The following is a 26,097-nucleotide window of genomic DNA, read 5'->3' as shown; positions in this document are numbered from 1 at the left end:
TATGAACTGTCCAGATGGTCTGATTAAATCCTAAACAACTTATGTGGTAACTGCTAAGCGGGTCAAAGCAAAAGTTACTGCAAGAAATAGATTTGGCTTTGTGCAGAGGGGTGGAGGCTGAAAACTGCACTTCTCCAGTGAAAATATCAGCTGTTAGCAGCATCCTCTTGGAAATGCGAGGTGAGGCATGGCGACTAACCAGGGCAAGGCATCCTGCTCCTCTCCCCTTCCTTAGGACACAGGAACCCCCAGAGGAGCTGAGCTTGCCAGGTAGCTCAATCCAGCCCCTAAATGCGGGGGGGACACTGCAGTCACAACAGCAAACGTGAAAACACCACCCCCCCAAACTCCCAGGTCCTGCGTTAGGGCTCTAAAGCGAGGGATTTAAAGGGAGAGCGGAAGCAGGGAAGCCGTTCAAGACCTGCACGTTAAGGCATCATTGAAGGGGCCTTCGGAGACATGGGGGCACGGCGGAGGGGTCCTCCGGGGCCGCCCCCCGGGCAGCCGCCGCACGCTGGTTCCCGGGGAGGGCGGCGCGGCCGCCATCGCCGCCCCGGCGCGGTCCCGCCTCCCGCCCGCAGAGGCCGGCTCGGCGGCGGGGATGGCGGCGGCAGCGCGGGGCCGGGTGCTGTGCCTCTTCGATGTGGACGGGACCCTGACGCCGGCTCGGCAGGTAGCAAGGCACGGGGGGCACGGAGTTTTGGGGGCGCGGTGGGAGCCGAGGTGAGCGTGGCGGAGCCGGCCGTGGCCTCACCCGCTGCTTCCCCTCCAGAAAATCGCGCCGGAGGTGGACGCGTTCCTGCGGGAGCTGCGGGAGAGGGTGCAGATCGGCGTGGTGGGAGGCTCGGACTACGCCAAGATAGCGGAGCAGCTGGGGGACGGGGACGAAGGTGAGATGCGGCCGACGAGGTTCCCCCGGGGGGGGTCTCCTGTGTCCTGAATCTGACCCTGAGCCCGCCCTCGGGGCTGCTGGCCGTGCCCCGGCAGGAGCCGCCGCTCCGCGCTTCCTGCCGCTGCGGAGCGCAGGCGGGGCCGGCAGGCAGGGATGCTCCAGCCCACGCTGCCAGCTCCGGCCTCGGCTTTGTACGAGCTTCATCTGGGCTCTGACAGCTTCCCCCCGTCCCCGCCACCCCCGCGCAGTGGGCAGGAGCCGCTTGCAAATTTTGCCTCCCTGCTGCTCCACGGTGGGGTCTCCGGGGGGGGTTCCTCATCGTGTTCAAACAGGGACATGGGGTAAAGAGTTGGAGGGCGAGGGGGCAGCCCCTGCTCCCTCCACCTTGTTTTCATTCTCTGGCATGGATGCCAAGTGCAGCCGGACTCCGAGCTCTGCCTCGGTGATGGAGGGAGATGGAGAAATTCCCGGCTGAGGCTGATGGCTGAGTCGGCAGCTGTGTGTCTGGGTTGCAGGAGGGGCTGGAGTTAGATAACCAGTAACTGCATCACCCCAGCGCCCTGACAGTGGGAAGGGGAGGAGAGAGAGCGGAGTAGCACGCACGTGGTTGAAAGCCTGACATTTTGGAGCCCTTATCTTTGTCCTGCCACTGATTCAGCCCGTGACCTCGCTCAGGTCACTTCCCCCTGCATGCGTCAGCTCCCCACCTGTGAGCAGAAGATAATCTCCTTGCCCGCTTTGTGGAGAGCCAGGCGGGTGGGTGGCCCTTTGTGGAGCATGGAAGATGTGGAAAGCGCGGTACTAAGGAACCAGGAGGATGTCTCAGTCCTGAGCCCAGTCCTTTTGGCGCCTTTTCCCAGGCACTACTCATGTTTCCTCTTTTGTTTCCTCCCCCCTCAGTTATCGATAAGTTTGACTATGTCTTCGCAGAGAACGGCACAGTGCAATACAAGAACGGGCAGCTGGTCTCCAAGCAGGTAGGTCCAGCTCTCCTTGCAGCCATGGCTCTCCTTCCCTGTGCTTTGCATACCATGGGGAGCAGTGCCTGGCCCCAGGCAGATGGGCAGCCTCTTCTCCTCAAATGCCAGGTCTGAATGTTCCACTCCTCCAGGTCATGTTCTCGGGTGGGTTCCATGGAGGTCAAGCACCTTCCTCATTCCCCCTTCTCCTCCCACAGGCCATTCAGGACCACCTGGGGGAAGAGCTGCTGCAGGATCTAATCAACTTCTGTCTCAACTACATGGCGCTGCTGAAGCTGCCCAAGAAACGGTAAGGCCACAAGCAAATGGCAGTCGTGTGACTGCAAATGGCAGTTGTGTTCTTGATTTCTAGGGAGCTCTGGGCTCCAGGGCTCTCCTAAGGACAGCTGAGCTACTGGGCTTGTTGTGCTCCAGGTTTTATCTTAGCATCTTGAGGCCCTGTGTAGGATCATTGTCTCACTGAGCTGGGCACTGTGAGCAAATAATGGAAGAGGACCTTTGTTCTGGAGAGTCAGCACTATTTTTTAGCATAATGCCTGCTGTTTTGCCCCTCGGACTTTCTTCCCTGGGAAGCAGGGTACAGCCACTGCATGCATCTCGTTTAGGACAATGGTACCGACTCGTTACTGGTCAGGGCATCAGGCATCATTGGTTGTATGAATTTCCAAACAGACAAACAATGGCTCTTAAGATGGGAGGTCCAGTGCCTGAGCACACGGTTTCACTCTGTTTCTAAGCCAGTGTCGCTTGATGCCAGTGGTAATAGGGCTGGCCCTGCTCTGCCCCCCTCAACTGTGTGTCCCCGTCTGCTTCCTCCTTGAGATCCCGCAGCCACAGGCTGAGCTGAGTCGGTGCATCTCCTCTGAAGGAAGACTATGCCACTGCCAGGGAAGAAAAGAGTAGTTTTCCATTGGATCGGCTTGTCCTATTATCACAGAAAAGACAGAGAGGGAACAGATGGCATGGAGGTAGAAGGGGAGAGCAGGAGGACCTCTTTCACAGGCAGCCTGCAGTTAAACCAGGCTGGGTGCAGCGTCAAACCACCCCTCAGACCACGGTTTCACAAACACTTCAGGGTAGCACGAGCCAGCAGTGCTGTTGAAAGCAATGGCTCTGCCCTCTCCTCATCCTGGCTGTTTGTTCCTGCTCTCCTCTCGTGTTTGTACAATGAACCCCAGCAGGAGAGCTGTCTGGTCAAAATTTAGCTGGTAAATGTTGCTAAACTGTAATCCAGATTAGTTGCCTGATGTGACTCAGCATGTGGCAATAAGAGGACCAGTGAGAGGGGCCAGGGTGGCTCCTTGTGACAGGACTGCTGGCTGAACATTCCCCCAAAAGTGTAGGCTGGACCCAGAACCCTCCAGGCTGTTTGGTTGCCTCATTGCTGTCTGGTTGCCCAACAGCTGGGTGAAGTTTCAGTTCCCGAGTGCCTCTGTGGATTTAGGCTTATGGGATTTCTAGCAAAGCAAGGACTTTAACCCTCATGTCCTGAGTCTTGGGCTGGGGCATGAGCCAGCAAACCCTCGATGCTGCAGAGATGCTGTTCCCAGGCTTCAGGCATGGCTGCCTGTGTGTCTGTTCCCCATGATGTTCTTCACTGTGTTACGAGACAGGAGGTGGAGTTTTTCCCCAGACTCAGCGTGGTAAGCACTTTGTCACGGAGAAACAGCAGGCAGGGCTGGGAGCCACATCAGAGAGTTAATGAGTGCAGGGCTCCTCAGCTGGACATTAGAGGGTTAATTAGCTCAGGGCTCCTCAGCTGGACATAGAAGAGGATCTTCCTGCCCCAGCTAGGTTTCCACAAGAGTTTCAATCTGTTTTCAAATCGGCAGTGCTGCCATCCCCTGGTGTTTCTGCCCCACCAGTGCTGGTACCTGTCTGACCCCCGGGTGAGCTATTCCAAGGTGATAAGCAAACAGAACTGGCTGGGCTTCTAGCAAAGAGAAAAGAAAGGAGCAGTTTTCTGCTGGCTTAGTGCTTTGAACCAGCCCACCGAGGAAGTAGCAGCCTAGGGATCCCAGTGCAAGGTGAGGGCGGCAAGCAGGACCTCGGTCCTGTCCATGAAAGCTTAGATAAGAGTTGCAGTCAAAAGTGCAGGGAACAAACAGGAGATGTGAAGGCCCTGCGGGTCCTACCTGATTTGTATCTCACGAGGAGATTCTGATTGCTCATCAGCCTGCCACCGGACCACAGCAGTGAGTTACACTGAGCTGTTTCATCCCACTGCCCCAACGTACTGCCAACTTCACCCAACATTTCTTAAAACCCTCCAGGGGTGGAGATGCCACAGTCCCATCTGGTGGTTGTTTGAGCCCAGGCAATAGTTGTCCTTGCAGTTATTACAACATTAGAAAATATTTTCTACCACCTCACCTAAGCTTGTTGCTTCCAGCCTCTCCTCAGGGCACACAGGAACTGTTTATTTCTCTTCTCTCACAGTCTCTTTTTATAAAACTATGACCCCCTTGTCAACCTTAAGCAGAGTTATTGATACCTGGCGTGAAGCACCCATGAGTGGGCATGGCTTTTTTCCTCCTGCATGTCCCTGGAAAGGTCTGGGTTTTTTCTCCCTATCCCAGTAACCCTGCACCCTTGCCCACCCACAGAGGAACCTTCATTGAGTTTCGCAACGGGATGCTGAACATCTCCCCGATCGGTCGGAGCTGCACGCCAGAGGAGCGAATCGAGTTCTCTGAGCTGGACAAGGTAGACGGGCCAGACTCAGGCTCTCCTTGTATACCACTTTTGAAATCTCATCTGAAAATGTCTTTTCACGCCCCCCATTTTATTTTCGTCTTCTCAGCTGTCATTTAATCAATAGCATAACTATTCATAGTAGTAAAAGAGGCACAGATGAATGGAAGAATTTGACTTCATTGGGGACCACTGATGCAACAGGGTGGCCAGCAGGATTCCTTGTGGGAAGGCCCCAGGGAATAAGGCACCTATTTAACAGGGCGTCTCCTTGTTTACAGTAGCCAAAGGTAGAATTGCACTGAAAACCTCAGAGAGACTTAAACTTCTCAGGTTGCACCATCCCTCCAGGCTGGCCCAGCAGCTGTCTTCTCTTTCCCACTCCCCCAGCCCCAACAGAGCTGGAACCAGTGGGCCTTCCAGACTGGGAGGGCCACAGCGAATCTGCTGGGCAGATCTCTGGAAGGCTTGGCCCATGCTCCTGGCAGTTTCTGCCTGGAGTGGGAGAGTCTTGGCATCAAGAGACTTTTCAAGACTTTGCAAAACTTTTTCAGCAAAGCTGGAGGCTCTGGTTTATGAACTGGGCTTCTGGGAAGTTGAAGCAGTTGCATTTCATTGCCAAGGAGGGGCTGGGATCTGCTGTTCCCAGGAGCCTCCTGGCGCTGTCCTGAGCTGGTGTCTTTTTACACCGGCACTGGGCAGGACTGGTGAAAGCTGACTAAATGGCATTATACTGGGGGCAGGTGGGAAAGGGGAATGCAATAAGCCAGAGCTGCCCAGCTTATGGTGGACTCTGATAGACTGTGAAAATCTAATCATTCAAACCCTCCTTCCTTCCCTCTCCTCCTTCTCTGCAGAAAGAGCGGATCCGGGAGAAGTTTGTGGCAGCCTTGCAGAGGGAGTTTGCTGGCAAAGGTCTGCGTTTCTCTCGAGGTGAGTGGAGGTGGCTTCCCTGGCTTTGCCCTTGCCTCTTTATCATGTTTCCCATAAAATTCTGGGAAAGGAAGCTGGAATCCTGCCTGCTCCCCTGGGGGCCTGGAGACCCTGGTAAGAGCACGAGGAGCTTCTGTTCCTGGAGAGCCGCCATGGGGGTGTCACCTTGGCATTCACAGCAGGGTGACAGCAGAGAAACAGGCCTATAAGAATGATGGGGACAGACTTTTTAGCAGGGCCTGTTACGGCAGGGCAAGGGGTGATCGTTTTGAACTAAAGGGGGGAAGGTTCAGGCTAGACATGAGGAAGCGATTTTTTACAATGTGGATGGTGAAACACTGGCACGGGTTGCCCAGAGAGGTGGTAGATGCCCCATCCCTGGAGACATTCAAGGCCAGGCTGGATGGGGCTCTGAGCAACCTGATCTAGTTGAAGATGTTCCTGCTCATTGCAAGGGGTTGGACTACACGGCCTTTGAAGGTCCCTTCCAACCCAAACTGTTCTACGATTCTATGAGAATAAATGGTGCTGCAGATTTGTCTCTCTGGGAATCAGCCAGACAGGCAGGTTTCTGTCCTGTGACGTTATCCCTGCCTTAATTTCAGCCAGCTCTGCAGAGCCCACCCCTGCCCAGGAGGTCTGTCCTGGCTCAAGTGTCAGCAGCAAGGTGGCCAGCAGAGCTCCGGGCACACACAGCCCTCCCTGGGAAGGGAAACAGGAGCCTCAAGCATGTCTCAGCTCTGGGGTTTGTTGGGAGGATTGGCTAGGAGGGAAACATCTTCCTGGAGGAAGAGCTGCCGAGAGGCAGGGAGTTTGCAGCTGCATGCTGTGGCGTTCTGCAGGGCTGCTTCTTGGGGTGAAGGTGCACTCTTACAGCTGGCTTTCCGAAGGCAAGGAATCAAAGGAGAGACTTGAGCAATGCTGGGAGTCTGGCCAGGACAGGGAGGAAAATGAGGGTGTGTAAGTGGTGGGGCTGAAGCAGAGCGGTGGGTATGTGTGAGATAAGAAGGTGCCACATGGCAGGATAGCTAAAGGGCAAGAGGGTGACGAGATGGGGAGGTAGTGTGACATCCCACTCTTGCACCCAGTGTGGACCAGTACCGAGGGTCTGGCCCTCTGGTCCTGCAAGGGCTTTTCCTCCTGAGAGCCTCCCCTTGCCTTCAGCGTCCTGCCAGGGGCTGCCTGCAGCACTGGCACACACCGTTTGTCACAGCAGACAAGGACAAGGTCCCTGCCACCGTGTCCCTGCAGGCGTGGGGGACAAGAGCAGAACAATGGGCTTTTCTCCTCTGACTTTGGGAAGCTGCCATGAAGAGCCCGGACCTGTTGTGTGAAAGCATGAAGACAAGGGGAGTTGCGGTCACCCTGCTCCTCCACAAAGAAAACGCGGGGTGTCTCAGGTCAGGCATCCAAAAAACAGGGACACATGGAAATGAGGCTCTTCTGCCAAACCGGCTCCATGTGCCTTGTCCCAGGCTGTGGAGGACGCAAGTCCCAGAGGTGGTACGAGACCTCCCTGCATCCCCAGACCCGTGCTCTGCCCAGACAAGGGACAGTGCGGGCTGTCCTCCACACGACTTTTTCTCTCTTTGATTTCCTACCTTCTCCAGCTGGCATCAGGAGCCCCTTCTTGCTGCCCAGCTCAGTTTTTAAAGCCAGAACGCAGTGAAATGCAGCGTTTTTCACAGATAAATGGCTTTGGATACAAAATCAGGAAGGAATTTAATGAGGTTAACCAAGTTTAGCTCCTGCTCTGATGCTGGCGCCTCTGCGAGCCTGGGGGCATCCCCATCCCTGAGTTCGTAGGGTACTTGCTCCCATCCATATCACAGCATCCTGCCCAGGGCATCCTGTCCAGTGGTGAATCCTTTGCCCCGAGCTGGGCACACAGGCTCCATCCCCAGCCCCTCAGCCTCTAAGGAAGGTTGGTTTGGGATCTCCAGACCAACATGCACACTTCAACCAGCTAGGGAGGAGAGGAGCATGGCATCAGGATGTGCACATTTGAACAGCCTGGGGGATCAGCGCAGCAGGGACTGTGCCTGTGGGTACCTGTGGTTACCTGTCTACTCACCCCTTTCCTAAGAGATTTATGAAGGAGAGCGTGAAACTCCAGGATTGCTGGTGGCCCAGTAGATTGCCTGGAGAAGTAGAGAGTCCCCTTGAAACCAAGAGGAGCAGAGACCTGAACTGGCAGGAGGATGCACATCGAAGCTCAAATCCCTGTTCCTTCTGGCTCCGAGCAAGACTCAAACATCCGTGTGCCCTGAGTCGCAGGCTTAGAAGGAACCTGTCACCTGTGTTGATGCTGGGAGAAGGGTCTGACTCTGCAGCCTTTGCACACATTGGGGCAGCTCAAGAGGATGGGGAAGGAGCTGCCTCCAGTCACCCCCAAAAGGCAGCTCAGTGCTGGGGTAAACTCTGCCTGGTCTATGAGCAAGGGCTGGGAGGTTTGTTCACCATTGGTAGCTGTGGGTGTCCATGTGCACGCGTACACGTGCTCTCTGGGAAAGCTCCCTGACCTCTGTACGTTTGACCCATCCGCCTTGGTAACCCTCCAGATGTTGGCAACTCGCACTTGACTCTCCTGGCGAGAGGTGACAGGCCCGGGTCATGCCCCGATTATGTTGACGTGTTTATGGTACCTCCATGGCAAGGTCCTTGGTCCTTGACCTGTGTGCAGAGCCTGCTGGGGGCCTGCGGGGCGACCAGCTGGGACCCATGAACTGTGCAGTGCATGTGGTTTGCTTCATGTGTGCATACACATGGTGTGAATTTTGGGGTTGTCCTATGCCCGGACAGGAGTTGGACTCAGTGATCCTTATGGGTCCCTTCCAACTCAGGACATTCTATGGTTCTAGGGTGCCAGAGCCCCCAGTCCCTGTGGGGTTAAGGAGCATCAGAGCAGTGGTTGTAGAAGGGCCAGCGATGTCTGCACAGGAGTCTAGGAGAGAGACTGGTGCCAGTCTCCAAGGACATTGTCCCCTGTCGGGACACAGAACATGCTGATGCTACCTGCAAGGTGTGACCTCAAATCTCCTCCAAAAGATGCGTCTTTTGGGACCTGCCACCGCAGCATCCCCCCCTGCAGCCCTCTGGTTCCAGCTTGCCTGCAGTTAGGGGAGCAGTGCTGATGTCACCCCAGCCACGCTGATGTCACTCCAGCCCGTTGTCATAGGAACAGCATCTGTCGCTGTCCTAGCCAAGTGCTGGAGAGGCACACCAAGGCAGAGCAGGTGCCTGGCTGCTGTTTGGGGTGGGGGCTCCCCACAGACATCCGGCCCTTTCCCCTCCTCCTGCCTGTCCCAGGGTTGGGGGACACCCTGACAGCTCCCACCATCGTTGCCTGATGCCCTCCCTTCTGCTGGCAGGTGGCATGATCAGTTTTGACGTCTTCCCAGAGGGCTGGGACAAGCGCTACTGCCTCAACGTGCTCGACGATGAGAGATTTGACACCATCCACTTCTTTGGGAACGAGACCACCCCTGTGAGTATGCCCCACTTGCCCCACACGTGGCTGCTTTCCTGTGTGGAGGCGCAGGAGGCCAACACAGACCTCCAGCAGTGTGAGGGGGAGAGATGCTCTTGAGTGGTGCCTGTTTGCAGCAGGCTCGTGATGGCTGCAGGCCTGCTGGGTCATGGGGAAATCACCCTGGATTCACTGTGCTGGGGAGCAGGTCCACCTCAGCATCACTTTCCTCCCCCCGGCACCCTCGGGAGGGGGGCAGCCGCTCCTGCGGCCCTCGGGACCCAAAACATGAGCCCCCAGCACTTAGGAGAGGGCTTTTCAACAGCAGGAACAGCTTCACCTTCCCTTCAGCATGGTGGAGGATGATGCTTCCTTGCTGCTGTAGACCAGCTTGGCTATCGACTCAGCTCTTTCCAGATTATGGCAACATCTGCCCTCCAAAATGTGCCCACCCACCTTCTGCTAGCCCCTCCACAGACAGGGCAGAGGTTAACCCCAGGCTCCTGGGCAAGCTTTGCTGGTCTAGGACCTTCCTCATCCTTTGGAGAGGGGAGGGAGCAGGGCTCCCAGCCCAGCCTCTTCTGCCTCCCTGGGCCAGCAAAGCCCTGGCAGCCTCTCCCCAGCAGGTCCCTGCCTGCCCAGCCCCGGCTCCCACCCCAGATCTTCACAGGACAGAGCAAGATGCAGATTCGTGGATGAGGGTGCTCTGTGGACACCCTGTTAACATTTTCCCTTTTTTCTATTCCCCTGCAGGGAGGGAATGATTATGAAATCTATGATGATCCCCGCACGGTGGGACACAGCGTCCAGTCCCCCCAGGACACGGTCCAGCGATGCCGCGAAATCTTCTTTCCAGAGAGAGCAAACGAGTGCTGACTGCCAGGTCCCTGCAGCCCTGTCCCGGCCTCACTCTTTCCCCCCACCAGGAAAAGCACCTTCGTTTGAGAAATGTCCTCAGGGTAGACAGAAAAAAACCACTTGCCAGAGGTGGTCAGGAGGTAACGCAGGTGGGTGTGCAGGAGGGACCTTTGCTGAGCAGCTTTTCAGTGCTCCCCACCTGCGGCCGGGGCTTGTGGGACCAGACCGTCCTCACCTCCAGCAAAACTTCTCTCTTGACAGTTTGGTTTGTGGGGGGCGGTGATGCAGATGCTTTTGTGGTCGGGAAGCATTTGAAAGGGCCAGTCACACGAGCGTGTGTGTGTGTCCATCCCGTGCTCAACCACCTCTTCTTTTTCACTCTATTTATCTTAACACTTCTGCAGGAGGGAACATGTGTCTCACCTTTCTCTCCCCCTTGCCCTTGGCCGGGGAGGATGGGGCTGCTGAGTTGCTCTCACCAGAGCTGCTCTGCAGCCAGAGGCCAGGAAGGCAGTTTGTCCCAAGCCTGTGGTAGGAAGCAGTAGCTGGGACCCTGGTTCCTTGCAGCATTGTGCATTCTAATGGAGAACATCACCGCGTCCTTCACCTTGGTGCCACCCCGTGCCAGTCCCTTCAGGTGACCTGGGAAAGACAGTTTTACAAATACTCTGCTCCTGCTCTGATTTTTGCTCAGGTGCATGAAGAAACTAAATCTCTCTTTAGCTTACAAAAAATACCCCAAAAAGCCACTATGGGTTTATTTGCTGTGTTCTGCAGAAGCTGTGAAGTCAGACCTCGCCTGGTGCGGCTGGAGGACCCCGGGTGCCTGGCCTGTGCAGAGCACCCTGCGGAGCTGTTGGGGACAGAAGGCTTCCCAGCAGCCTTCCCCCCAGTGTGTCCATTAGGTGTCACAGATGTACCAGTGACAAAACCTAACATGGGGCATTCAGAACAGGGCGAGTCCCCTTTCTTCACAGTGCTCAGCTTTCCATCATCCTGACAGAGACATTTTCAGAGAGGACCAACACAGGCCAGACCTTGTTCCTTGTGCCAACGGAGTTACGCACGCAACAGTGCCCTCCAAGCTTTCCAACCCATCTTGTCCCACGTGCTTGGTTTATGTCCCACCTTTAGGGACGTGAGTTCTCCAGTGCAGCTGTCCTCCTGCTCCCCTCTTCTCCGGGTCTTCGTGAGTTGCAAAACCACATCTCTCCTTTGGTCCCTGACCCTTTGGCCCCTTTATTCCTGGCCATTATGCTGGGGTATGTGACTGCACTGGTGACGTTAGTCACAACTTGGTGCTCAGGAGGAGCTCAGTGATCCCCTCCAGGGTTGTGTCCTGCTTATAGCTGCCCAGGGCACACGTGTCTGGTGTTTGTGGACCTGGAATGTGCCAGAGGTTCCTGCAAAAGCTCCCCGGATTGCTCCCTGGGAGCTTTTCTCAGCACATCCCTGCTGGTGTGGCACTGCCCCATCTCTTGGTCTTGTTTTCTCTCATCTTTTTCTCCTGTTCCCGCTTTCCTCGCCATTGCTCTTCATCTCCCACCTGGCAGCTGGTCTACAGAGAAAAGTTTCTCAGCTGGCTACTGCCACTCAACCAAGGGGCCAAGTTCCTCAGGCAAGATATGTTGGTGCTTTTAGACCCAGGGCAGGGCTCCCACGTTGTCACAGGCAGAGTCCTGAGTGGACCCTGGCACTGCTGCCTTGGCCACAGGAGCCGGGTGCTGCGTGACCAGTGCTGGTGGGTGGTGTCTCCTCCACCTAACTTCAGCTCTTAAATCTACAGCACATCAGGGCTGTAATACATCACATTTGCATGAGTGCAGCAGTCTGCCCAGCATCCAGAAATCTCCCCAAAATGCACAAATTCCTCTTTCTATGCAGAGAAAATTTCTGCATGGGAGAAGAGGACCTGCTGGGGAAGCCTGGCTGCAAGGTACCCTTTTCACAGGCCACTGATTTTGGCCCTCCACTGCAACCTCCATGGAGGAATCGTGTGTTCTGTAGTTCCTCCTTCTCTGTTTCACTGTGGATCAGGTTCTGTGTGGGTTTAGGGGCTTATATTTCCTGTAAGTCTATTCAAAGTCAGCAGGATCTCTAGAGGACGTGGTCCATGAAGAGCAGGGCCTGGCCTGAAGGCACGAGGAACCGTGGTGGCCTGGGGCACTGAGATGCCTTGTATATTTGAAGGAAAGGGCTGTCTCTGTCCAAGGCTGCGCCTGGCGGCAGCACGTCCCGTGCTCAGGGTGTGGGGAGTTGCAGAGCGAGCAGGGCAGAGGCAGGGATGACCTTGGAGGCACCAGCCATCGCTTTCTCTGCTCAGGAGCTCACATGTGCATGGGTGATATCAAGTTCAGGACCCTTCCCCATTCCTGTCTCTGTCTTACACCAAGCTTGGGCTAGTTGGAGGCACCTCCCACCAGGAGACCTTGTCCTGCTGGAAGGATGAGGAGGAGGATGGAATCCAAAGTAGCTGGGGCAGCCCCAGAGTCTCAGAGCCACAGAATGGTTGAGGCTGGAGGGGACCTCTGGGGGTCATCTGGTCCTACCCCACTGCTCGAGCAGGGCCACCAAGCCCCAGCTGCCTGCCCTGTGTTTTTGCATGCAGGGATGAGGCACAGCGGTGGGGTGGGAGCCCTACACCTAGGGGACAGTGCACGCCTGTCTCCGAGACCCCTTTGCCATGATGCTCCTCTCCTAGTAGGTGCCCACGGCCTGAGTGGGGGTTTCTCCCCGTGTGTGTGAGCGAGCGGATGTGGCAGGCCCCACGTTGGGGACCATCGTGCCATATGACTCCGTATCTGTGCAAGACGGGCAGCTCCTGTCTGGCTGATACCAGCTGTTAAATTAATATATTTAAATACATATATATATATTAAAACAAATTAAATTGATCATATTAAAGCTACAACAAGCAGCGGCTGGAGGCAGTGTGTGCTTTGTGCTGGGCTCTGCTGGGGCGAAATGCAGCCAGACAGCAGGCAGCTGCAATTTGAAATCCCCACGGGAGTGGGGGACCAGCCCCAGTCCTGGTCACCCCTCCTGGTGGGCAGCAGCCTCCCATCACAGGCTCAGGGTCTGCGCCCCCACCCCGAGTAAGGCTGGAGGACCCCAGGAACATGCTGTGAGGAGGCGGGTGAGTCTGTCCTGCCGTTTGGATAAATCCTACAGAATCACAGCATGGTTGGGGTTGGAAGGGACTTCTGGAGACAATCTAGTCCAACCCACCTGCTAAGGCAGGTTCAACTAGAGCAGATCGCACAGGAATGTGTCCAGGCAGGTTTTGAATGTCTCCAGAGGAGGAGACTCCAGAATCTCTGGGCAGCCTGTTCCAGTGCTCTGGCACCCTCAGAGTAAAGAAATTTCTCCTCATGTTTAGATGGAACCTCCTGTGCTTCAGACGGTGCCAGTTGCCCCTCATCCTATTGTTGGGCACCACTGAAAGGAGTCTGATCCCTCCTCTTGACACCCACCCCTGGGATATTTATAAACATTGATAAGATCCCCTCTCAGCCTTTTCTTCTCCAGGCTGAACAGACCCAGCTCTCTTAGTCTTTCCTCCTAAGAAAGATGCTCCAGACCCCTCATCATCTTCGTAGCCCTCCGCTGGACTCCCTCCAGTAATTCCTTGTCCTTCTTAAACCAGGGAGCCCAGAACTGGATGCAGTACTGCAGATGTGGCCTCACCAGGGCAGAGTCCCTGAACGCTCCAGGTCCTTTACCTGGGAGAGCCAACAGCGTCTCCATTGCGACACACACACAGAGGACAAAGAGCTGGGACTGGCAACGCTCAAGGGAAAGTCACTTTTAATGGTTTATTGCCAATGTTACAAAGGTCGACACACGGTCAGACAGGTGGGAACGACACCAGAGTTGTAAAAACACCAACAAATCTAGGGGTTTAGTTTATTTCCCAAAAAAAAGAGAGGAAAAAAAAAGAATCAAACACAGTTTGCCTTGGCCAAGCTGACTGCGTGTCCCAGGGATGCCTGGGGCCCGAGCCGGCGTCACCGCAGCCCCTGGGTGAGCCAGGTTTTGGGTTGGCAGTGAGGTGGGCTGCGGGGTCCCGGAACAGTCCCCACAACAGCCTGGGCTGTGGCAGCACATGGTGGTCACCCCGAATCCACAACTGTCCTGCATGGCACCAGCATTGACACCCTCCTCTCCTTGCTTACGGCAGACCTCTGTCCCCACCGCAACAGCGGCGGCCAGAAAGGTGGAAAATGCTCCTCTCCACTAGCTCTGGGGCTCCCACTGAGTGGGTGCCAGGGGGCCGCTGTCATCCTCCCCGCTCAGGGGGCTGCTTGTCCTGTTCTGAAATAAACCCCTTAAGATGCTGGTAATCCCCAGAGCATGGGTGCAGGCACCATTTCCCTGGGGTCAGTTCAGGCCCGGATGGGTTCATGCCACCCCCACCCCTCCACCCTCTGCACTGTCCCTCCCCAGGGCTGCAGGAGCCTGCCTGGCCACAGTATGGCGGAGAAGACCAAACCCGAAATTTGTGCTTTGTATACAAGACCCTGCCTACAGCGAAGGGCAGGGGAAGAGGTGGCTGTTCTCACCCCATGGCCAAGGCTACTCAAACCCCTCAGCCCCTCGCCCTCCCCGGCAAGCTACAGATGTGCACAGACACACACACACACGTGGGAAGGGGGGTCCCCAGGGGCCTGGGGGGACAAGGGGAGGCAGAGGAGAAGGCAGCCATCTCCCCAAAACCATGTCAGCACCGAGCCAAGAAAAGTGCGTTACCAGCCCAGCGGTGGTGGGGAGCACAGAGCGCCAAGTGCACCCCTGACCCACATCCAGGCACAGCCCCCCTGGGCACAATGCCAAGCACCCCTGTGCCCTGCCAGCAGCCATTTGCCCCTTAAAACTGAGCTTTTTATTTCTGTAAGCCACTCGCCTCCCCGTGGCACTGCTGACCTGAGATCTTTTGCTGGAGGGATGTGGCTCAGGTGGGTGCAGTGAGCTGCCAGCTCAGATGGGGACGGGTCTCAGCCACCCAGTCCCCGCACAGTGATACGCTACCCCACACCGCCCCATCTCCCCCCAGCCCCACGGCATGCACAGCGGGCAGTGGGACCAAGCAGAGTACCTGCTTTGCCAGAGCGGGGTTCAGGAGGACGAGCTGAAGCCCCCCAGCCCCCTCCAGCTCTCAGCACCTGCTTCAGCCCAGGGCAGCCAGGGTGCCAGGGAGTAGGACAGGTTCCCCTGCTCCCATGGCTTCAGGGGCAAGGAAGGGGACATGGGGCTCGGTGCCACCCCCGGAGCTGGGGGGCAGCAGGGGAGGGCTCTGCTTCCCCTGTCCTCCTCGACAGACACTTACGAACACACACAGAGAAAGGAAACCGTAACCTTATAAAAGACACTGAACGCAAATGCCTGCGTAATTTTGGGCAGCCCCGGCCCCGTTGCTGCCTTGGCTCCCCCCGCACCCCCTGCAAGTGGCCGGGCAGGCTTGCTCTGTGGGGCTGAGCAGCCGGCCGCCTCCCCAGGCACCTAGGAGCCGATGATCTGGCCGGACCACGTCTCATGCTTTGTGTGGGGCGCCAAGTTGGTGAGGACCACCTCCACCGCCTGGAACTTCTGGTTCTTGGGAGGGATGGGGCAGACCTTGTACGTCACTTCATCCCCCTCCACTGGGACGTACTCCCCCTCGATGCTGTGGGAGAGGAGAGGCGGTGGGGCTGGGGCCAAAAGTTGGACTGCTGCCCCAGACCACCCAGCACCAAGGAAGGCACCCCACCTACCCGCTGTGCTTTGGGAAAGAAAACCCACCAATGATTGGGGTTAGAAAACAGGCAGAGCCCCATCCCCACCCCATGGAGACATTCCCACCCCAGCCCATGAGTCTCCAGCCCCACGCTGATGGCACAGCTCCCCCGGCAGTACGTAACCCGCAGACTTACTCAGACACATGGACAAAAATGTCCTCTGTGCCGTTCTCAGGAGTGATGAACCCGTGGCCCTGGGAGCGAGAGAACTGCTTGCAGACGCCCTTGAAGATGGGGCCAGCGGAGGCACGTGCTGTCCTGCAGGAGAAAAGGCAGAGAGATAAGGCAGGGGGATGTCCCACCAGTTGCACTCACCCAGGAGACAGCATGGGGAGAGGTTTGCTATGACATGGGTTTGCTGTGGAAATGTGGCATTCCCTGGGAGAGGGCATGGCGCCCACCCGCAGCAACCAGGCAGGTTGGTGCGGTGATGCCAGGTGCTGCAATGGTGACATGCACCAGGTGTAATGGGTTCTTTGGGCGCAGCTGGTGACCATGGTCCCTGCTCAGCTCAGCTGGACAGTCCCAAACGCGTTCGCCCCATGCTGGGTACTTACGCCGAGTAGGTCCTGGTCCTCTTGGTGGGGAGGGGGCTGGGCAGGTCCCGTAGCAGGAGGTTGCCCCGCTCCCAGATACGGCTGCCCTCCCGCTGGAAGGGGAAGGTGGGCCACACCGGTGACTTGGGGGAGTGCAGGGGTGGCACTGCTGGTGGGGCACTGGGGTCCGACGACATGGTGGGGTCGGCGGGCTCCTCCGTTTTGGGGATGGGCGGGTGGGCGGCAGGAGAAAGGGCACCCGGGCACACGAGTCTGCTATCAGTAACCTGGGGAGCAAAGAAGGGACCGTTTACAGGCACCCCAGGGGGGCTTTTGGCGGGGTCAGTTTACTGCCTGGAATAAAGTCTAAAGTCACTTGGTTTGTTCAGCCTGGAGATGAGGAGACTGAGAGGAGACCTCATGGTGGCTGCAGCTTCCTCACAAGGGGAGGAGGAGGGGCAGGCGCTGAGCTCTTCTCTCTGGTAATCAGTGACAGAACCCGAGGGAATGTCAGGAAGATGTGCCAGGGGAGGTTTAGGTTGGACATTAGGAAAAGGTTCTTCCCCCAGAGGGTGATGGAGCACTGGAACAGGGAGGCAGTCACGGCCCCAAGCCTGGCACTATTCAAGAGGCAATTGAACAACGCCTTCAGACACATGGTGTGAATTTTGGGGTTGTCACATGCAGGGACAGGAGCTGGACTCAATGATCTTTGTGGGTCCCTTCCAACTCAGGATACTCTATGATTCTATAATAATTGCCCCCTCTGCTCCCAGCCCCACATCTGTGGGGGCAGGCAGCATGCCGCTGGCCTTTGGTACTGGGCACCAACACCCGGCATTGGGAATTGCCCTGGGAAGCCCATCCTGGCTTGGAGCAACCTGGGATGTTCCAGCAAATCAATCCTGAGGAAGGAAAGAGCCTGGTTTGTGGCTTTAGCTTTTATTTTCCGGGATAATCCCACATATTAGAGATGAAGTTGCTAAAAAGCACACCCTGGGAGAGGGAGCAGCTTAGCATGGGCTGCCATGGGCAGGGACCATTTTGGGAAGGATGCCCACGCAGTGCCAGCACGCCTGGCCCGCAGCCTCAGCCTCTGACATCTCTCCCCTGCCTGAGATTTCTGTTGAAAGGGTGAAGGAAAAAGGCTGAGACAATGGGAAAGTCAAGGTCAGGGGTCTGAGGTCTCCCCACTGCTGGAGGGTGCCCCAGTGCTATGTGATTTAGGATCCAACCCCAGTCACAGCCAGTGACTGATTGCCCACCCAGGTACACCTCTATGGGGAAGGGATACCCAGAGGCTATTGTGGGAACACCCACAGCACACACACCCATCAGGCACCTCAGACAAGCCATGACACAAGCACAACCTCCTGCTGCTGCAGTCATGTGGCTCCAGTTTTTGGCTGGCATCATGTGGTTTGCAAGGAGTTAAAGCCCCAAGAGGCAGAAACCCCGCAACCTTTGGCTGCTGGAGGATGTGCAAGACATGGCCTGACAGCCAGGACGCCTGCTGAACAGCAGGAGCCAGAGCAAGCACGGGCATGGCTGTCCTCACAGAACCACCCAGAGCATGAAATTGGGGGTGTTGTGCACTTTTAAGCCTCCCAGTGAGATGCTCTGGTGCGTGATCAGCACTGCGGCCGCTTGCTCAGAAAGCCTTTGCTCTGACAATTTATCTTCCCATCAGTTGCTGCATCTGATGCCCGGTGCCTCTGTCTCGGGGTGCCCCATGCCAGCAGCTGCCTGGGGGCACCACTCTTTGGGGCTGCTGGGTGGGGGATCACTCATCTCCATCATCCCTCAGGCTCGGAGGTTTCCCCATCGCCTGGAGCTGCGAAGCCTGATGTTCCGTGGAGTTACCATCCCCTTCCCTGCCACCACCTCCAGCCTTTCCCACCCCACTGGGGCGTGCGGCATCTTTTGGGACTACACCTGCACACTCCAGGAAACCCAGAGAATATTTAATTTGGTTTCTGACTCATTCATGGCCCTTTGAGATGCAGAGGCCCTGCGGGGACTTGTGAAAGGGGGTCACCTCTGCTCTGAAATTAGCAGGCACCAAGGACATGGGAAAAGGTTTCTAGAGCAGCTGAAGTTTTGGGGAAGGACCAGACGACTCCTGTTCCCCTCACCCACCTCTGCCTGCCTCCCTTGCCAGGGGATCTGCCTGCCACTGGGTCCCAACTGCTGCCAGTCCAGCCTTGGTGCCCATCCACACCTCAGTGTCCTGACAGCTGCCCCCTCCCCGCCCTGCAGAGCTTCACCCTGAGGTCCAGGCAACAGAGGCCACACTAGAGTCCCACCCCAAGGCAGAAGCCACCACTTTTCTCCTGCTTTCTGAGAAGACTTCCAGCTGCAGCTGCAAACCCTTCCAAAACGTCTCTCCCCTCGTTGGCTTCCCATCTGCCCCCTTCATGCATTTCAGCAGCCCCTCACTGCCATGAAGCAACTGGGGCACATGCACCTGCCTTCTGCTCCACAGCCCACCCCATATCGGGGCTGCTTGGATCCCGGCCCACTGGGCTCAGCATCTCCTGCCCCCGTGCCTGGTCTCAGCATCTTTTCCCTGTACCCTGGCTCAGCATCTCCTTCTCCCATTCCCAGTCTCAGGCTCACCATCTCCTGCCCCCGTGCCTGAGGAGTTTGGAGACACCCAAAAGCCAGGGCAGCCACCAAGCTGTTTCTCTGCTCCTGTCTGTACCCCCATCCAACCGCCCTGCCTGTGCTGACGAGCAGCTTGGCTGCTTTTGGGCAGCGAAAAGCCATGTGGTCCCCAAGTGTCCCTGCAAGATCCAGTGCCTTCCCAGGAGGTGTCAGGGCTGGACAAGTCCTATGAGGGCAGGCTGAGAGAGTTGGGTTTGTCCAGTCTGGAGACCAGAAGGCTCGGGGGAGACCTTATTGTGGCCTTTCTGTACTTGAAAGCGGCCTATAAGAAAGATGGATGTAGACTTTTTAGCAGGGCCTGTTACAATGGGACAGAGGGGTCATGGTTTTAAACTAAAGGAGGGGAAATTCAGGCTGGACATGAGGAAGAAATTTTTTACAATGCGGATGGTGAAACACTGGCACAGGTTGCCCAGAGAGGTGGTAGATGCCCCATCCCTGGAGACATTCAAGGCCAGGCTGGACGGGGCTCTGAGCAACCTGATCTAGTTGAAGATGTCCCTGCTCATTGCAGGGGGGTTGGACTAGATGACTTTTGAAAGTCCCTTCCAATGTAAACTATTCTATGATTGTAAGTGGGACGATTTAGGGGGACCAGCCCTTGGTTCTCTGTCACATCACGGAACCGCCACTATGAAAATGGCTTCACCATGGCGGGCCTCCTCTGTGCACGCTTTCGCTGACAAGGCCTTTTGGTTCCCCCACCAGATTACGGACAATGGAGGGTATTTACCCTGAATAACGATGCTTGGAGCAAACTATTAGTATGCTGAGGGGGTTGACTGGTGCCAGGAGAAAAAGCTTCCTCTGGCAGGTCCTCAAAGGACTGGAAAAATGGAAGTTTCCCAGAAGCAAAAGAAAAACAAGAGGTGAAGGGGAAGAAGTGTGCAAGAAAGGGAGCCTTGCAGGGACAAAATGGCACGGGCAGATGAAGTGGCAACCAAGAGTGGGTTTGCTCCAGGTTCACCTATGTGACCAGCACAGGCTGGGGTGCCCTGGGAGGCTCCATGGTTCGGGGGACAAGCGGTGGTGGGGAGCAGGAGAATGCTGGGCATTGCTGGCAGAGAGGAGACAGACGGCCCACAGGCAGCAGCCGAGGTTGCCCCAGGGTCTGGAACAGAGACCCCTGTCCTGCGGCCAGGCCAAGGCTGGTTGCCACAGCCAGCAGCGCTCTGCCCGTCTACAGCGCCTGGCTTGAGCACCCCAAATTTGTGGGTCAGCTTTGGGGCCCAGCAGCTGAACGCCCAGCTTTCCCGGTGCCGGTGAAACGGAGGCTTAGCGGGAGCTTTGGCACCACAGCGGGGCTCCAGGCCTGTATGCTGCTTCCTGCCTCATTTAAATCCCCACAGCAAACAAAAGGACTGAGGAAATTAAACTCAGGGCAAAAGCAGACTGAGAGAAGAGGAGGCACACAGCATGTCCTCACCCATGTCTCCTCCCCTCCCAGCCCAGACAGAGAGCAGGAAAAGCCTCTCCTGTCCTTCTTCCCTCCCTGTGTGCCACCCCACCATCCTCTCCCCAGCCCTTTCTCCATGCTGCAGCCCAAGCGGGCGAAAAGGAGGGGGCACCTGCGGCACGGGAGGCATTTTCCCCCTCTCCTCCATCACCATGCTAACCTCCACCAGGGCCAAGAGCATGTCTCCCCACCCCTGGTCTCTCCCAGCCTGGCAGACACCACTCACAACACCATGTCCACCTCACGAATGTATACGGTGTAGGGATGAAATCCGGGTCACTGGAGGAGGCGAGCAGAGGCTGCAGCAGCCCAGCTCTGCCACGGGGCATGGGAAGCCTTTCCAGCGAAACCCCGCTCCGCTGCCAGACCTCCACCTCCCTCTCCTTGTCCTCCCTCGGTGGTTTTGCTCTGAGGGTCTCCCAGGGGGACAGACCTCTGAGCCAAGCATACGGGTAAGCAGCAGCAAACTCAGCACTCCCTGCAAGGATGCAGTTCGTCAAAAGCACTCCCCCCACCCTGTCCATCTTCCCCCCTCCCCAAATAAACCATCTCAGAGCGAAACCCCAGAGCCCTCTGGTGACAGGGTTTCCTTCGGCAGCGGCAGCCAGCTTTGCTTTTATATTTTTCGGATGAGGCGAGCTGACAGTCAGGAGCGCTCGCAGGCGCAGGCAGGAAGAAACCCAGGCCAATTAAGGCAGACAGGCAGTAGACACATCAGCTTTTATCTCTAGATCCAAGTACCCCATTCATCACCAGCGACTGAAAGGTCTGCGGTTTATCAAATAAAATCACTGTCTCTCTCCCTCTCTTTAAAGCCAAACACATTGACTTGGGTGCTGGCTGTGACCTTGTTTAACTAAACAGCCTTTCCAGGTCCCCCAGAAGGGGGAAAGGAGCCTTTTGAAGAGGCACCAGCCTCTGCCACTCCCCGTTCATTAGCAGCAGCGAAAGAAAAACCCCTCACACATCCCTAAGCTGGGCGGGGGGAATACATATTTAATTGGCTTAATCGCCCTCAGCGAGTCAGCCCTCCCGTGCGGTGCTTCTTTGTGCTCTTTCCCATCCGCCAGAACCCCCAGGCTGCCCACGATGGATGGACGGACGGACAGCAGCTCTGCCAGCGGCTGTCACACTCCGGCTCTGGACGTGACCTGTCGTCGCCTTTATGGGCTGTTTCCTTTCACACCACCACATCCCTTTGCAAACCCCCAGTTCCGAGGCTGTCTGTCACCACGCTCGGGTCCGCCGAGTGCCGCCGCTCCCCCCGCCCCAGCCTAGGAGCCGGAGGTTATCTTTATTTTCCCTCTGCTGCCTTTCCCAGCGAGCTCCCGCATGGGCTCTTGCCTGCTGCTCACCATCACGTTTTCTCCATCCCCCGTGACTGCTAGTGCCCCCAGCTTAGAGTCAGGTTTACCTCCCTATTCCTTCCACCCCAGTAGCAAAAAGGTCTCTGTATGTCACAAAGACACCTCATCTCAGCAGCCGGCTGCTGGCAGCCATCTCCTCGCCCCACGGAGCAGGGAAAGCGATGTTCTGGCCCGCCGCCATCCTCGGGGAGGCTGATGCCCTCCCCAGACCCAGCCTGTCTAGACACGGGCTGAAACAGAGAAGAGCTACACCCCTCCAGACACAGCAGCGTGTCCCCAGAGATCGATGCAAAACCAAAAATCCCACTTTTCAGCTGCTTGGCACATTCACGCGTCGAGAAACCCACCAACAGCATGGTGGCCAGTAGAGATCCCGAACTGGCATCTCCCGGGGGGCTGCCGTGAAGGGCAGAAACCAGGTGGGCAACCGGGATGGCTCCGGGCAGGGGTTACCACGAGCAGGGCCACCGCAGTGCTCACCGGGCTCGGTTTCTCCATCCTCCCTTCCTCACAGCCACAGCGTCTGGCAGGTTTTTATAAATGCTGTCTCTGTCCGATGCTAATGAAAGCCTCTCAGTACCCCCCCTGCCCGCCCCCCCTTTTTTGGTTACCAGATCATGACGTTAAGAGTTAAATACCAAGCAAAGCAATTTCCTTGCCTACCCTGCATGTTAAAAACCCCTTTACTGAGACAAATTACTATAGGAAAAATAAACTAGGCAGTTTTGGGGGGAATACACACTGACAGCGTCCCCTCCCCAGCTAAGCCAATCACGCTCACAACTCCAGCGATCTCTGCCGAGATAGTCTTGCCCATCATACAGCCCACTTAGCACTAAAATATGAATGTCACCTTTATGGATCAATTATAAAAAGCTCCCTTAGGCAGTACTGGGCTGCCCAATACTCAGAGAGGCCTTGGGAGAGAGCAAGCAGGCTGCCAGATGCAAAGGGGAGGCAAAGGGAGAAGCCATCATGGAGGCTTGATTTACCTTTTAAGCATATATGCATAATCATCACTCCCAAATACCAAGTTTGTGGGATTTGGGTTTTTTGTTGTAGGTGTTTTTTGGTTTTGGGTTTTTTTTTGTTGTTGTTGTTTTTTTTTTAATTAGAATAGTGCCTGTTCAAAGACCTGGCACAAATGTCCTCGTCTGTGTCCTTCCTTCCTCCTTTGTGGCTCTAACTTGCCATCTGCAGGAATGAATAGTGCAGCCAGTCCCAAAGAAACCCCTATTCAAGTCCCCATCATTATCAGCCCGCTTTAATAAGACACATTTTTTTACAAATCGCCTCCCCCTTACCCGGCAATTGGAGAGGTGGGTCCCAGCTGATCTCAGCCCTCAGTGGCAAAGCCCCGGCTATTTGCCCCAAAGCCAAAGCAGGCGTACAACGCCACCACCGCCACCCCCAGAGGAATCATTGTTCCTGAGACTGGTGGGGAATAACCAAACCGGAGGAGGGAAGTCACGCTTCATCCTCACACCTCTCCGCCATCGAAAGGAAAAATCGGCTTTGAAAGGAAAAGGTGGAAAGCAAAGTTTAGCCCTCAGCTACAACGGCCCAGGCAAGCTGGATGGCCATTGTGCCTCCCCTCACTCACCTCCTCAGCAGCGATGGGCTCCCTGGAGCTGAGCTCTGCAAAGCATCAGTGCTCAGCGGGGCCCAACGCTCCTCCGGTGCCGTGCGAGGAGCAGCAGTCTCGCCTGCAGCCCGGCTCGGGGGGGCTTTCTCTGCCTGCCTGCCTGCTGATGGATCCGCGGTGTCTGATGTGTGTATGATGTGCGCCTCGCACACACACGCATCCACACGCCTTCCCCTGACGTCAGGGCCAGGCCAGGGGGAGCGGGCAGGTGGGAGGGATCAGGCCGGTCATTTCTAAGCTAGGCTTAAAGGAGCGAGTCTGGATGGGGAGCTGGAGGGGACGAGGGTTGGCCCCGGGGGGCTGCATCGCTCCAGTTACACAAAGTGACATGCATCGGTGGCACAGATAGATGCAGTGGGGCAGCCCCACAGGCTGCAGTGACAGTGGGATGCGGGTCCGGAAGGAACCAGAGAGGGGATGGGGCCGGGAGGCCAGGTCTGGACCAGAAGGGGTCCCCCATGACAGGTCAAACCTCTCCCCTGTCACCCTGAGTCCTGCCCGTGCCGCTGCAGCTGCTCTCCCCGCCTGCCCAAGCCTGCAGCCCCCCAGCACCCACATGTGCCACGGTGACCCCCCCCAGAGCAGAGGGGCATGGGGGGGCACATGCCACAAATCCGCCCCACCATCCCACCCCCCTGCTCTGGGCTTGCGGCCCTCACAACCACAGGTGCTTTCTCAGGGTCTCATTTCTAGCAGTGCACTATGCCAGCCCCCTGACCCCAAAAGATCTTTCCTTTCTGTTTTCCCCTGTGCCGGTATCACCGCACTCGGGGGAGTCAGCACTGTGGGCAGAGGCAACATCATAAATTCACCTGAGACTCTTCTCTCTTGGGGGCGCAGGGCGACGCAACGAGAATACGAATCAATCTGCTGCATCCGCTGGGGAATAGGGCAAGAAGTAATGGGGTTTAAATTGCAAGGAGCAAGACTGATGCTAGACATTAGGAAACACTTTCTAACAGAATAGACAGTTAATTACTCAAGTAGATTGCCTGGGGAAGCACCGGAATCTCCATCACTGGAGGTTTTTAAGAATAGGCTGGGTAGGCATCCTTTGGGGGGAATTTAGGTGATATTGGCCTCATTTTGGAGCAGAAGAGTGGACCACACCGGCACCTTACCATGCAGGTCTCTGTGATCCTGGAATAAAATTTGCAAGGACCCCGAACAGCTGTGGCATCGTGTCAGCACTGCAAGGAGCTGTCACGGTCATCTCATGACGTGGGGTGTGGACTGGTTTTGGTTTCTTAAACATGACTCTTTCCTCGAGTCATTCTAAGTAGCTGAACATGATGGTTCCAACTGGACCTGTTCCACCAAAGACCCTGGGGCTGCAAGGTGGCGTACAAGTTGTGTGGGAAGCCGTGAGGGATGGCGCAGAGTCAGGAGACGGGGTCACGACTGCTCTGCCTGGCTGTGTCCATCCACCCGGGTAGCTGGGTGTTGATCTGTGTCTATCCCAGGGGCTTTAGCAGAGGGACACAAAGCAGTTGTGTCTCTCCTGTCAGCAAACCATAGTGCGGAAAAAGGCTCCATAGACAGACGAGCCCAGCCCATGGCAAGACCACCAAGAAGCACTGAAACCCCACATGCTGCCGGGTTTTGCCGTTGCCCATCGCACTCTGCTTGCAACTTTTCAGGCAGTTTTTCGTGACAAAACAAGAGCCCCATTCACCCCCTACAGACACCACAGTGCTCATCTCCCCAGTCTACTCTTCAAACCCTTGCAAAAGAAGGGGAGGAGAAGCCCAGCCAGCTCTCCGTCTCCAAGTTTCTCCTGAGATGGTCCATCCTCTCCTGGGGGACAGTTCTATGCATCCAGCCCAGGAGGGCCCTGAGCTGGAAATGGCTGGAGGCCAGAAGAGTGCTGGGGACGTGTGCGTTCATTTAACAATTGCGCATGGAATATCATAAATACCTGTACTCCCCCGCCTGACTAGTGGCACATGAGGGTTAGCTGTGTGCACAGCTGCACGTGTTAAACAAAATAACCTGTGCACAGGAGATGAGCGTCAGTACTGGACTCTCCCACGTAGTCACCAAAGGCTCAGGCAACGGGAACTCAAAGCGCGTTTGAAGGCGGCTCTGGGCATGCGCTGCAGCAGAGAAGGCAGAGAGTCTAAAGCACGCGAAAATGATAAAAGAAGAGGGAAAGCTTTGATCAAACAGAGAGCGGGTGCGGGGGTGCCAGAGATGCCTGCAGAGATGGAAGCAAAAGCAGGAGTTTGGAGGACTTTGTACGTGAGAAGATACGTAATTCCTCTGGAGTCAATCAAAGGAGGACCAGAGCAGCCTAGATGCAAACTACCACTCAGCTCCTCCAACGTCCCTGAGCCTGTTTTCCCCAAAAGCTGTGGGGAAGTGTGGGCAGAGGAGATCTTAAACAAAATAACTTGAGGGTTTCTTTCATTTTCCTCCAAGTTTCCGAGCCTTCAGGTAACTTCAAATAGTATTTGCCAGTTTTCCTGTACAATTGTGAGAATAAGAAATGTCTGGGATTTTCTCTGAGTGCCACAAAGACCCTTGTGCCGTCCCTGGATTCCAGCAGCTGAAGGTTAAAAAAACCCCAGCAACTGAGAACCATGCCCACAATTTCAGAAAAGCCCCAATACTGCTGAGAGAGACTCTAGAGACTTTATGGTTATGTACTGAAAGGTGTGTACAGGTGCTGAAGGTTTGTGGATATTCATTTTGTCAGTACTACTGGGACAAAAAAAGAACACTCAGCAAAATGAGGCTGTTCACACAATCTCCAACACCAAGATACCTTTCACTGCAGTGTTAAATGTAGTGTAACCCTGAGCGCTATCAATAGCTGAGTCGAGA

General features: G+C 56.1%; 2 protein-coding genes across 3 annotated transcripts; one reads left to right on the top strand and one right to left on the bottom strand.

Moving 5' to 3' along the window:
• Positions 1–588: 588 nt before the first annotated feature.
• PMM1 (phosphomannomutase 1) lies at positions 589–12,715 on the top strand. Of its 2 annotated transcripts, XR_010606545.1 has the most exons (9): positions 589–673; positions 773–890; positions 1,793–1,869; positions 2,070–2,161; positions 4,479–4,578; positions 5,424–5,499; positions 8,871–8,986; positions 9,722–10,520; positions 10,604–12,715. XR_010606545.1 is itself a non-coding variant. In XM_065640551.1 (8 exons), the coding sequence occupies exons 1-8, from the start codon at positions 602–604 to the stop codon at positions 9,842–9,844; spliced, it is 774 nt and encodes a 257-aa protein (XP_065496623.1). In that variant the 5' UTR covers positions 589–601; the 3' UTR covers positions 9,845–12,715. The 2 variants fall into 2 exon arrangements, 1 of the variants encoding a protein (XP_065496623.1); XM_065640551.1 differs by having other exon boundaries at positions 9,722–12,715.
• Positions 12,716–15,325: 2,610 nt separating this feature from the next.
• On the bottom strand, positions 15,326–23,431 carry CSDC2 (cold shock domain containing C2). Its single transcript, XM_065658268.1, is given in 5 exon segments — positions 15,326–15,488; positions 15,736–15,858; positions 16,158–16,423; positions 23,230–23,359; positions 23,361–23,431. Coding segments are annotated over 5 exon segments (753 nt in total).
• Between the last annotated feature and the right edge of the window lie 2,666 nt (positions 23,432–26,097).

This window comes from Caloenas nicobarica, chromosome 1, assembly GCF_036013445.1.
Source record: "Caloenas nicobarica isolate bCalNic1 chromosome 1, bCalNic1.hap1, whole genome shotgun sequence".
In the NCBI taxonomy this organism is placed as follows: domain Eukaryota; kingdom Metazoa; phylum Chordata; class Aves; order Columbiformes; family Columbidae; genus Caloenas; species Caloenas nicobarica.
This window is presented reverse-complemented; position numbering and strand designations above follow the sequence as displayed.

Excerpts from the sequence above, each read along its gene's own strand:
- PMM1 (XM_065640551.1), top strand. The coding sequence starts at position 602 with ATGGCGGCGGCAGCGCGGGGCCGGGTGCTGTGCCTCTTCGATGTGGAC. Across the intron at positions 674-772 it reads CCCTGACGCCGGCTCGGCAG|AAAATCGCGCCGGAGGTGGA; the intron begins GTAGCAAGGCAC and ends CTTCCCCTCCAG. Across the intron at positions 891-1,792 it reads GCTGGGGGACGGGGACGAAG|TTATCGATAAGTTTGACTAT; the intron begins GTGAGATGCGGC and ends CTCCCCCCTCAG.